Source organism: Coccinella septempunctata, chromosome 2 (assembly GCF_907165205.1).
Source record: "Coccinella septempunctata chromosome 2, icCocSept1.1, whole genome shotgun sequence".
NCBI lineage: Eukaryota > Metazoa > Arthropoda > Insecta > Coleoptera > Coccinellidae > Coccinella > Coccinella septempunctata.
The window spans coordinates 3,964,887-3,978,927 of NC_058190.1; the positions used below are offsets into that span (position 1 = coordinate 3,964,887).

At 36.1% G+C, this 14,041-nt stretch overlaps 1 protein-coding gene across 3 annotated transcripts in view; it reads right to left on the minus strand.

The window, feature by feature from the left end:
• LOC123306600 (E3 ubiquitin-protein ligase AMFR-like) overlaps nt 1-14,041 on the minus strand; it is a 70,128-nt gene that overhangs the window by 53,258 nt on the left and 2,829 nt on the right. Inside the window, exon 1 of one of the 3 annotated variants that reach the window (XM_044888672.1) lies at nt 7,768-7,966. The exons of the other annotated variants lie outside the window; for them this stretch is intronic. Coding sequence (XP_044744607.1) covers nt 7,768-7,791 — 24 coding nt within the window. The 5' untranslated portion in view covers nt 7,792-7,966. Of the gene's footprint in view, nt 1-7,767; nt 7,967-14,041 lie in introns of those variants that run through there. 3 annotated transcript variants of the gene reach the window in all.

Genomic DNA, 14,041 nt, shown 5'->3' on the forward strand with positions numbered 1-14,041 from the left:
CTCGATGAAGAGGATCTGTTCCTTCCAGTTCGGCAAAGTATTTCCTCATGTCAGAGTCAACTTGTCGGTGGAGCTCTTCCCTATCGTCCTGGTGTTCAGGCTCATTTGCTTTGCAAGAAGGGCTTTCAGTATCAATGTCTTCTGGGTGTTGTTGCCCAGGTATGTGAATTTCATCAGAGGTGTTGGTGTTATTCTCTATTGCTAGCGGATGCTGAAGTTCTCGTTTAATTGCGTCGATTCGGGCCGTTGGTATTAGTTCATTTCTCATAATTACGCGGTACTGGTCTGCCACTCGTTGTTCAGTGACATTGAGATTTGGGTAGGCAATGCAGAATTCCTCATGGAGCCTTTTCCTATAGTTGTTCGTGTTCTGCCCTAGTCCCGTGATGGAGTTATATATGCGCACAATAGTTTCATTCATGGACGTTGTCCACTTCATGCGCTTTCTAACTAACCCCGCTTGGGTGAGCACTGGCTGAATATCCTGCGCAGCACCTTCAGCGGTTCGAGTCGGCAATTGAATTGGACTCGTTGGTTGCTGTTGTTGCTTTGGAGCTGTAGCTTCTTTTGCAGCAGGAGCCCGCTTCCTCAACATCCTGCCACCGACGTCCCGCATGCTGTCATGTCCAGCGCCGGCTCCAGACATGCCCTGACGATCCCCAGGCAGCGACTTGTTTCCGAGGCTTCTCGTAATCACCATTTTCATGGGTTTGTGCTCCCCTTTCTCGGTTTGGGTGAGAGGTAGAGAAATGAGAGCAGAAAGAGCACCCCTATAAAGGATGTGAAAGAGAGAGGAAGAAGGAATGAGACTGCGGACAGCAGGCGTGGCTGGCTGCACCGTCTACGTCGTTATTATTATTATTATTATTATAAGTTATATGGATAGATGAAGTAAGGATCAATACTGATGGGCTATTCAATAGACATAATGAACACTATTGATCAAACCAAAATGAAAATATTTGTAGACAAATAAACAGGCAAGGACGGTTTGGATTCAATGTATGGCTTGCAATTGTGAACGGAAGATTTCTGGGACCCAAAATATATGAAGAAAATTTGGCTTATTTGAATATTTCAGAGAATTTTGTTGAGGAGTATATTGACAATTTTCCTCTCAGTGAATCGAGGTTGCTTTCTTATCAGCAGGATGGCGCACCTGCCCATAATTCGCAACGAACTAAAATCAAATTGAATAGTTTATTCGAGAATCCGCATTGTCCTATTGCCTGGCCAGCAAGATCACCAGACCTCAATCCTTTAGATTTCTTCGTGTGGGGGATATGTTAAAAATAAAATTTTCTGGACTCCTGTCATTCATAGGATGGATTTAGAGCACAGTCAGGAACGCCATCAGAGACATTTCCCCAGTTATGCTGTTGAATTCAGTGAATTCTGTTAGAAAAAGATGTAGAATTTGTTTACAGAATAATGGAACTCAATTCGAGAACTTTATCGTCCAGTTGCAGGAAAGTCCATTGAAATTCAATACTTCATTAAAATCTTAATCTTCCATTTTCCCCTTCAAAAATGACAGTTTTAAATTTTGATAGGGCATCAAATCTTAATGGACTTTCCTGCAACTGGACCTTTATGAGTCATAGAAAATCTGTTCGATACTTATTCCAATTGAGTGTAACATGAATCAATGATTTTATTGAAGTTATAAGTGTTTCAGCTAACCAATGAAATTATATGAACGGAAAGTTTCAATTCGTATCATAGAGATGGAGATTTATTGGGAGTGGACAATGTTAAGATCGATGGTTTCATAGAATTCTATCAAATATAAAAATTTTACTAAAATGGTGATTTTGCCTTGAGTAAGGAAGTAATATATCGACATATATATATTTTTTTGAAAAGATATTTTATTTTTGGATGATATGAGGTCAAAAATAAAATGCATCGTATGTATTTAAAATTACGAAGTTTTTTTTTCACCCTTAGTACAGGAGATAAAAAAAGTTGAATATGGTATCGTATTTCCAATGAAAAAGTGTCTGTAGAAAGTTTTTACTATTTTCAGGTATTTTGGAAAATAAAGAAGTTACGGCACATTATCGAAATCGACAAAATATCAAAATTTTCTCAAATCTTCAAGACAAATGAAGATATCGTGAAACGGTTTTCAATTATGGACTTTTCACGAAAATCGAACACAGGACTCCTTTCAACGTTTTTACCTATTTAGTCTAGATGTACCAGAAACAGCCAAAATCAAGCAATTTGGGATACCTGTACATATAACATAAGTAAAAAGGATTTTGTGTAACTTTTCAAGTTCAAATTGGCGCTAATCAAAATCAAAATGACATTAGGCAAAATCAAATTGACAATATCAATTTCAAACTGGGATTAATCCATAGACCTATAAAACACATGGACGCGCCCTTCCAGTGAGTTTCAATAGCCACGAGTGCGGCCAACATGAGATGGAGCTAGTATGGGCAAGAAAACGTTCTTTAGAACGCCTTTTAGCGCTAAGAGCATACGATTTATTTCGATTTTTTTTAAATAGGGAAAATAAGAAATGAAATTTGCTTAGAAATATTTCGATAATTGATTATAAACATAATTCTTTTATTTTAGTAATTAATTTCTGAGCTATATTTGTATATTGGCGCCCGTTAGAGATAAAAACAAGTACATACCTATAAAATCGAATAAAAAAAATTGAACGAATATTAGTATCATTTAGATTGCGTTTAATGATCCAATTAGAACTAAAGAGCACAATTTTTGCTTTCGGCAACTATTCCTCGGAAAATACAACAGATAAGTTCATGAAAAGTTTGTGAATAAATTGACATACATTTATTGATTTGGAATGAATAATCCAACTATGATATCATAAATCGATTAATACATTCGAAGTTACTATACCTGTGAAATTTCACTTTATCTGTCTTTTCATTTCGTACTATTAATTGCACTCTACGAGGACACCATTATTACTTTCATGATAGAAAAAGGATACGACATTCAAAGTTGATCTAAAATTGATGAGAAAATTCTGAAAATTTCGATAAATACAAAGTCCAAATGAATGTTTTGCCCATACTAGCTCTATCTTATTTCGGCCGCACCCCCTCTCTCTCTACGCCGTGTCCATGTGTTTAATATGTCTATGGATTAATCAGAAGCAAATTGGGATTAATCAAGTTCAAATTGGCATTTCTCAATTTCAAATGGATATTAAACATAATAAAATTGCAATTGTAAAAATTGAACATCAACGTTCGAATGGAACTGAATCAGTTGATCACACAGATCAAGACAGCTCTTTTTCTCTGTATTTTTCGTTCAAAAATTATGAATTTTTCTGATGGCAACATCTCGAAAAGTATTACTAAGTATGTATTCGGAGTCTCTCAAATCTTTGCATACGCTGCGAAATGAAATACACTGCGCAAAAAAATTAACGCACATTCTGAAAATCTCAATTTTAATGAAAGTTAACTCTACATTGAATTTATAACTTATTTTTTATGTTCTTTCGGGAAGGTTTTGAACGAAACAAGACACATTAAATGGAAGAAAAATTCAGGATTTCACCGAATCTTATGTGAAAGAAGAGAAATGAACAATTTTTAAAATACTGAAATGCTGATTCAATACTTGGTATTTCCACCCCTTGCGTTAATTACAGCTCGGCAACGACGGTTCATACTCAAAATGAGTGATCTTAAAATGTTCTGATCTAATCCTTCCCGGATTTCTCCGAGTTGGATTCCTAAGTCATTTAGAGTAGCTGGATGATTTTCTGAACTTCTCAGCCTTCTATTGAGGTTGTCCCAAACCTGCTCAATCGGATTGAGATCTGGACTTCTTGCTGGCCATTCCATTCGAGGGACTTCAACCTCTTCAAGGTACTCCTGAACGATGCGCGCACGATGGGGTCTGGCATTATCGTCCATAAAAATGAAATTTTCACCAATATATGAGGCAAATGGCACTACATGCTCTTCAAGAATGTTCCTTATATACTTTTCAGCATTTATAGCTTCATTATCAACGACCACTAGGTCTGTGCGAGCAGTCAAAGATATTCCACCCCATACCATAATCGATCCTCCCCCGAAACCAGTATAGTATTCAGGAAATTGCACTGAGCATTTCTTTCATGTGGACGTCTGTATACAAGGGAACGTCGATCACAATGGTAGAGGCAGAATCTAGACTCATCAGAGTGCTAATTTGCATCTCATGAGTTTGCTCAGGCTGAATTTGAAGGAGGCGGGCGGTTGCAAACCGTTGTCACAACGAAGAAACTCTCAAGTAACGTTCTTGAATGGCAGTTGTTACCCGTGGTCTACCCTGTCCTGGTCTTCGGACATTCAACCTGTCTCCCTGAATCGCTGCAACATTCTGGACACACTTGTATGGGAAACTCCAAACCTTTCTGCAATTCTTGTGTATGTCCACCCTTCTTCTCGCAAAACTACCGCTTGGGCACATTCCTCTTGGGTCAAATTGCGTGTTTCGCGTTGCATAACGATCGAGTGTAGAAAATCAAACGAAAGAAAAACTATTGATCACTAGAATTGATCGAGAACAACTGATTTCAGAATGGAGCCAATACATTCAAAATCTGATAATATCATCTTTTTTTATTCCTGCTGGGAAAAAACATCTGTATTGAAGAAAACCGTTGAAAGTGGATAACATATGCATGCATAATTCTGATAAGAATAATTATCATTGAGAACACCTTCAGTTATAGAATAAATTTGAGATTTCCATAATGTGCGTTAATTTTTTTGCGCAGTGTAGTTAATAGATATCCAAAGAACAGCGAACAGTAATAAACGTTGATTCTGAAACACAATGGGAGTCTGAAATCGTCTCTTTTTATGATAACTCATTAAAAAACACACGATCTTCCGTCTCTGCTCTGTAAATGAAACGAAATGGTAGAATGCAGAACTTCCAGAAATTGGAGAATATCGTTCAAAACAATATTGGCAAGGCAACGGTTGTTAACTGTGCAAAATTCATCGCTCATATCCAAAAATTCATTTTTTGTGCATTCGATATGCAAGATATAAATTTTTGGGAAAATTCGTTATTCTTTATTCTCGAATAGTTTTAATTATTTATGACGTTATCATTCAATAAAAGTTTTCATTGATACATTTTATTCCAATGAAGAATTTAAATTCAGAATTGCCAAATTGATTTTGTTTATTATTTGAAATTGATTAATTCCAATTTGCTTCTGATTAATGCCAGTTTGAAATTGATATTGTCAATTTGATTTTGACTAATGTCATTTTGATTTTTATTAGCGCCAATTTGTACTTGAAAAGGTATAGTTCATGATGAAAAACCCTGTTTAGGTTAATGTTATCAATTTTGGGAATATGTAAAAGTAAATCAACCTTCAAAATTCCACCAGCCTACTTGACGACGAAATTTTTTGGGCGCACGTTAGTGAATTTCCTCGAAAAATTGTGATGGGTTTTTCCCTGCCTATCTATGTAGATTTGTAACGAGTTTCAGAACGCCATCGGTTCGGAAAAAACCCTCGATCAAATCGATTCTGCGAATCTTTTCTATTCGGCACGTACGCGAGTCATTGACACTTTGCGATCAGGTGGAAAACGTGATGACTGCGAGATAGATTCGATCTCTCACGTTTCTCAGAACACCGAAACTTCCATTAAACGTTCCCCGTCATGAATGTCAAGGTTGGTCGAATTTCTGCATATCGGTACTTCCTTGTTTTTTTCTTGAAGCGTATGAAAATTTTGTCAATGTGATGTCAGGTGTTTACAATTTTTTTTTCTATATTTTTTAAGCACCTCTTCTTTTTAATTTATATCTGTGTGATATCCCTAATACTTCTTCTGAGAAATTTATTTACGCTGATGATATTGCCCTCGCATTCCATCATTTTGAATTAAGATGTATAGAGAATAATCCATCCACAGATTTAGAAATTATGAGGAATTGCTTTTTCGAGTGGCGTTTGCGTCCTAACCCAAATAAGACCAAGGCTTCGTGTTTCCATTTGAATAATCATCAAAAATTGAGCGTAGTTTTCGGTAATTCTCTTTTGGAACATCACTTCTATCCAAAATATCTAGGACAAAGAATAAAGATCATAGAGTAGAAAGATAGGAAACGAAGCGACTAAAGTGATGTGAGCGCCATCTGTGTTTCAAATGTGTTTTTAAGGTCCTAAGACTGGTTAAAATATCAATTCGAGGGACATTCACAGAAACATGAAATTTATTTTCTTTCTTCTTACCGCCTTTTGTTTTTCAAGCTCGTTCTAGTTGCTGATTATTGAAATTTTTGTCTAATTTCTTGGTAAAAATCTCAAAATATCGTATGGTGAAGAAATGTGGATCAAATAAAACGAATTTTACTAAGGAAAATGTAAGTATTAAAACTGGTTACATGTGACTCGGTCATTCATTGATTTTTATTTTCAGTACTACGAAGTGGATAAAATAACAACGGTTTGCAACCGCTCGCCTCCTTCAAATTCAGCTTGAGCAAACTCATGAGGTGCAAATTAGCACTCAGACAATAAGAAATCGCCTCAGAGAATATGATTTAAGGCCTCATGTCGCGGCAAGAGGCCCAGCTCTTACCCCAGCCCATCGAAGGGCGCGTTTGGATTTTGCGAGAGAGCATATCCATTGGGAAGAGGCCGATTGGGAAAGAGTTCTCTTCACAGATGAGTCTAGATTCTGCCTCTACCATTGTGATCGACGTTCCCTTGTATACAGATGTCCACATGAAAGATATGCTCAGTGCAATTTCCCGAATACTACTGGTTTCGGAGGAGGATCGATTATGGTATGGGGTGGAATATCTTTGACTGCTCGCACAGACCTAGTGTTCGTTGATAATGGAGCTATGAATGCTGATATGTATATAAGGAACATTCTTGAAGAGTATGTAGTGCCATTTGCCCCATACATTGGTGAAAATTGCATTTTTATGGACGATAATGCCAGACCCCATCGTGCGCGCATCGTTCAGGAGTACCTTGAAGAGGTTGAAGTCTCACGAATGGAATGGCCAGCAAGAAGTCCAGATCTCAATCCGATTGAGCAGGTTTGGGACAACCTCAATAGAAGGCTGAGAAGTTCAGAAAATCATCCAGCTACTCTTAATGACTTAGGAATCCAACTCGGAGAAATCTGGGAAGGATTAGATCAGAACATTTCAAGATCACTCATTTTGAGTATGAACCGTCGTTGCCGAGCTGTAATTAACGCAAGGGATGGAAATACCAAGTATTAAATCACTTATCAGCATTTCAGTATTTTGAAAATTGTTCATTTCTCTTCTTTCACATAAGATTCGGTGAAATCCTGAATTTTTCTTCCATTTAATGTGTCTTGTTTCGTTCAAAACCTTCCCGAGAGAACATAAAAAATAAGTTATAAAGTCAATGTAGAGTTAACTTTCATTAAAATTGAGATTTTCAGAATGTGCGTTAATTTTTTTGCGCAGTGTATATAAAATTATAAACTGTCGGGTTCCCAGAAACAATTATTCTAAATAAATCAATTTTGTAGACAAAAACAATATACTTAGTAAATAGCCAAACAATGAACATTAAAATAGCACCAAACGAAATACAATTTTCGAAAAAGGTCTCCCATAATGATAAATGCAAAAAATATTGCATGGACGTTTAAAAGTATCGTTAAATTGTAATCGCTACTCTTGATCACTACAATGTTCGTCACGTCTTCGCTCTAAAAAAAAATGTAAAAGCAGAAGGACGATAAATATAATTACCCATTTGATAAAATCCAAAATCATTCTACGTATCTCGTCGTGCACTGTTTCCACTTCAGGAATTGACAGTTATTTCTAGAAGCTCGATAATAATTGATATTCAAGTGCAACGAGCAATCTGCAACACGATAAGTGTTCATAAATTTCACCTTTTTTCAACTGCATCGAATCACAACACTTCGTCTAGCAGCGGTATTCGAAAATCGTAATTATTAACTCCTTTCGCAATTTAATATCAGCTGTTGACTCATATACCGTGGAGAGTTGATCGAGCGATTAAAAAATGGAAATTAAATATGGACATTTTTTTAACCCCGTCATAGACCACTCAAATAATTCCGGTATTCATTATTTGTAGCGTATGCAAGAGAACAGTCATCGTTGCGTATCAGCGAAGACATTGAATACAGGCCATCATTTTTGAAATAGACTTTTCCGAATTCCTTTGAATTCGCCCATTTTTTTTTTCATATTATTTGGAAAATAAACCAGAGCCAAACCGATTGTAAAACCCGAATTGTAGAAAAATTCTAAGCGGTATGTGGTTGGTCGGAAAATTCAGTATAAATCATGAGCGAATTGATATTAGTGAAGAGATTCTCTGCAAGAATAAAGTCCTTTAAATTTATTATAACAAAAGATCGAGCCAAAGATATATGGTGTGAGAGTAATTGTGATTATTCACATTGTCAATTCCAATCGAACTTCAGACGAAAAAAAAAACAGATTAAGCAACAAATACCACATGGTTTCTCAAGCCATCTGCAGCCTACTGAAATTGATCTACTACTACTATTTCATTTCACGTGAGCTTAATAAAGTAAAAGAGAATATGATAAAAACAACTTGAAATAAAGTGCTCCACATGAGTTAGGGATATTGACTTAAATTGCAAAAAATATAGTTAAAATAAGATTTTTGTGATGAAAATTCATATTAATATGATTTCGAGTTGCAAATTAATTTAAGCCTGTAGGTCTTCACCGTATACAGGGTATAGAGTAAAATAACGAAATTTTATTCCCAGAGAATTCAAGCATTTTAAGACTATCAATACAATGTATGGCCTCCACGGGCATCAATAACAGCTTGACATCTTCTTTGCATACTACACACGAGGTTGTTGAACATTTCTTGAGGAATTTGGCTCCATAAACGGGGCAGAAGCTCTCTCAGATCATTTAAGGATTCTGGGGTAGGTTGATGATTATCTAATCTTCTTTGGAGCATATCCCACGCATGTTCTATGCAATTCAAATCAGGTGAATGCGGAGGTTTTCGTAAATGTGGAATACCAAGCTCTTCGCTCGCATTCTCAACTATGGCTGCACGGTGCGGTCTAGGGTTATCGTCTAGAAATTGAAAAGTTTCACCAATAGCAGCGTGAAAATTTGGCACAACATTGTCAATGACATGCTCCCTAAAGTGTAAGGCGGTCATATTCCCAGGACAAATGTGTAGATCTGTGCGCCCGTTGAAACATATCCCGGCCCATACCATAACACTACCCCCTCGGAATGGATGGACTTCTTGGACATAGCGACGATTACGGGGTATGCGTGGGATTGTCCATACCCTTATTCTTCGAGAATCTGAAAATCGTCCATATCTGGATTCATCAGTGAAAAGGACACTACGTCATTGATCGTTCCAATTGATATGTTGCCTTGCCCATTCCAGTTCTAGACGCTTATGGTCACGTGTTAATGAAACTCCTCTTAATGGACGTCTGGAACCTAGATTCACCTCTCTCAAACGGTTTCGATGGAAACTTGAACCCCATCTGCATTTTGAAGAGTATTCCGTAGCATTCTACACGTAGATGTAGGGTTTCTTCTCGCCGAAACGGTGATGAGACGATCCTGAGCAGGTGTTTCGTCGCCCACCAAGCCTTGGTCTTTCCAACAAGGAACCTGTCTACCTGAACCTATTCCAAAGTCGAGATATCAAACTTTGGCTGACTTGGAGTCTTTCCGCTACAACAACCTGAGTTAGGCCACCCTGTAGCATTCCGATAGCCCTATTAGCCTCAGCGTTTGTTGATTTACGTCTTGGCATTTTCAGAAAACTCGTTTCAAATCGAAGCCGTTGATAAACTGACTTCATTTCAAAATAAGAACATTCTTTAAGCATATGCAAAGAACCAAACTTTAGAAAAAAGGCGACCAGATTGACGAAATGTCTCATACTGATTTTTATTGGATCGATTCAAGTTGTTATTAAGTTTTAAATGATTTTACAGCGATTTTCTCGAAGATTACATACTTTTAAAAACGATTGAATACGATATCCCTAACTCTTGTGGAGCAGTTTATTACACTGTTTCCTAAAAGAACAAATGTATAAAAGATGTTCCAGATAACTCAACAAAAGCCAGGAATAGAGGGAAAATTATACGTGATCCCTATCAACAACAACAACAACAACATTGTTTATTTTGAAATGTATGAAGGATAGATTAACAACAAACCAGAATGAATATTGAAGTCCCATTGTTCAAACGAAGGAATTATGAGAAAGAAGCAATGTTTTGAAGGAAAAATTTGATTTAAACGATGGGAATTTTACATCTTCAATAATAGTTACCGTAGTTGACGCGTCACAGGACATCGATCATAATATTTCTGTGCCGTACATTTCCATAACATCGCAAAACAAACAAAAATTTTCAACAAGTTTGTTTTGAACTTTATAGGTGGACAAGTCGCTGTTTCCCAGGATTGCTCTGATTCCCTATGTGAAGTTCCACTAGCTCAAAAGAATCTGATTACTCCATAACTTCAGGTTCTCGTTCGAACTCAGTTGTCCCTATGGCAAGCCCTATATGGAGGGTAGAGGGAAGGAGAAAAAACTTCGAGGCTTTTTGGTCCAAAAAGTGTCCGGAAAAAACTGGGAATAGGCTAGGTGGCGCTGGCAAGCAATAAAAATGGACCATCCAACAATATGAACGCTCAGTTCATTTTAATTAATTCAATTTTGATTTAATACCAACAACGAATATCTTCAGTGATTGTAATCCAGACATTGGTCGTTTTCTTATACAGTGCGCGTCAAAATTATGAAACAAATTCATTTTCTCAGACGAAAAATATTTGGCAACAAAATCCTGAAACAGGTCAATTTTTGTTTTACTTTTACCAAATTTTTATGCATTTTGAAGGATTTTTGTTGCACCCTCTGCCATCCCCATCAACCCTCTAAATTTTTTGAATAGGGAAAGTGGATCATGTGCTACTTTTTTGGCAAGGTCTTTGTTTATATATACAGGGTGGTCCAGATCGTAACCAAGAAATTTTAACCACGTATTCTACATCAAAAATAAGCCCTAGTTTGTCATATAAACATATGTCGAGAAATGTTTCCTCTCCGAGATACGGGGTGTTGAAATTATAGAAAATAGAATGTTTTTTATTAATAACTCTCACACTGGTTGAAATATTTTTATGAAATTTGAGAAATAGGTTTTCAGCGTCAAGGAGCACTTTTTGCATAATATCATTTCATTTACATTCTACCAGTGGCGTCCGTACTGCAGTGAGAATGAATATTTTCAGATGAAAAAATGATACGCCAATGGATTTTCCGATAATAGAAATTACTTTTTGAATCCTTATTTAATTTGGAGCAAATTCGGTCTTTTGACTTTTTGCTGTACGAGGCACCGTTTCCGGTTAAAAAAATAAAACACATTCTGATGCATGAAGAAATCACCAAAATTTGATATGGTAGGTACATAATAATAATAATAAGACTATTTTTGCTGAATCAAATTGTGGCGATTTCTTTATGCATGAGAATGTGTTTTATTTTTTTTTAACCGGAAACGGTGCCTCGTACAGCAAAAAGTCAAGAGATCGAATTTGCTCCGAAATAAATAAGGATTTAAAAAGTAATTTTTATTGTTGGAAAAACCAGTGGCGTATCATTTTTTCATATGAAAATATTCATTCTCACTGCAGTACGGACGCCACTGGTAGAATAAAAAAGAAATGATATTATGCAAAAAGTGCTCCTTGACGCTCAAAACCTATTTCTCAAATTTCATAAAAATATTTCAAGCAGTGTGAGAGTTATTAATAAAAAACATTTTTGTTCTATAATTTCAACACCCCGTATCTCGGAGAGGAAACATTTCTCGACTTATGTTTATATGACAAACTAGGGCTTATTTTTGATATAGAATACGTGGTTAAAATTTCTTGGTTACGATCTGGACCACCCTGTATATATATACAAAGACCTTGCCAAAAAAGTAGCACATGACCCACTTTCTCTATTCAAAAAATTTAGAGGGTTGATGGGGATGGCACAGGGTGCAACAAAAATTCTTCAAAAATGCATAAAAATTTAGTTAAAGTGAAACAAAAATCGACCTGTTTCAGGATTTTGTTGCCCAATATTTTTCTCCTGAGAAAAGGTGAATTTTGAATTTTTTATTAATTGAAAATCGTCATCTAAGCAGTTTTGGAACAACTAGCAAATTATAATGTTCCCAACCGAATGTGAGTACAACATTTCTAATATTGTAATTAGACTCGATTCATTCATGACCTGTAATTTTTTTTTTATTATTATTCGTATTTCTTCGCAGACCCCTGAGAGGCTACAAGGTTGGTGAAAACCTTCAGATATTCTATTGAAACCTAAAAGATTTCAACAAGAACCAGAGAACCAGAATTCTACTTTTGCAGAACTTTTTAAACAACCACCAAGAACCCTAGAGTAGACTGCTGAACCCCTGTCTTCATCATCGAAAAATAGCACTGGAACTTATTTTCGCAAAAAATACGACGCAGCGTGAAATCCGCGCCATTGATTTTTTTTTATTCATTAGAATCCATAGTTTGCCGGAACAAATCAAAATTATTATTAGAAACTTCAGAACTCTTCATTAAAACCGAGATCCAAACCTACCCAGAACTCCAAAAAAGTTTGTGTTTTTCGAAAGTTTTTTTTATAAGGAATTTCCGAGGGTTTTCTCAGTTCGATTTGGAGAATCTGTCCAATAAAGTAGATTTATTGGCTTACGGGTAAACGACTCTTTAACCGTCTGAATATTTTCCTCAGGTTAACATTGAATGAATTATAGATTGTTGTATGTAATAATGTCTCCTTGTTCTTGATCAGAGAACCAATATTTGTATACCTACTTTCTAATTATTCAAATAATGAATTAAGTACTCAATTAATTAACCATTAAATTCCGTACTCCTGAATGTTCACCTCAATACTGCTGTTTCGAGCACATGCACTATTTTTTTGTCGCTGATCAATGCGACAAATGACCCCAATAAACATTTCTCTGATTCCAATTTTTAATTCATTAACCGATCAAGATCAATGACTACCAACTAATTTGTTATGTTTCATCATGGTTAAGGCGGAAACTTCTTTGTTTGCACGGTACAATAATTCCATTATTGTTTCCAATGATGAATAAACATTATTACCTCGATAATAACAGTCAAAATTATAAAGAACCCAAATACATCAAAGGTCAAGATACACAAAATTATCATTCAGTTATTTATATACGGAACTTGTTTCAATTGAGCAACTGGGTTAGTAATTGCTAACGAATTGAAAACGCCAATGTGGAACAAAGACCATTATTCATTATTTGGGTTAGTCGATCCACAATATAATGAGAAGAAATTGATGACTGCATTTTGTATTTTTTCCTGGCCATCATAAGTAGGTACAAAGATATATTGAAACATTATAAGCCTACTATAGAACCAAACAAAATTTCAATGTCGCAATATTTTATTGCTCAACACATTCTCCTCTTAATTGGATACATTTATTACAGCGAACCTGCAACGTCTCTAGACCTTTCATGAAAAATGTTTTTTCTTGCTCTGCAAACCAGACCTCCACAGCTTTTATTACCTCCTCGTTGGAAGAAAATTTACGACCTTTCAAACTTTTTTTCAGTTGAGGAAAGAGATGATACTCGGATGGAGCCAAATCTGATGAATAAGGGGGGTATTCTAGTAATTCAAAACCTAAATCACGAATTTTTTGCATGGCAACATGAGATTTATGTGCAGTGGCATTGTCCTGCAAAAGCAAAACACCTTTGGATAGCTTTCCGCGTCTTTTCTCTTTAATTTTTTCCCGTAGAGTGGTCAGTAATGTCGAATAGTAATCTCCGGTTATTGTTCTACCCTCATCCAAAAAATCAATCATGATTACTCCATGGCAATCCCAAAAAACTGAAGCAAGAACTTTTCCAGCAGATTTTTGGACACGAAACTTCTTAGATCTTGGA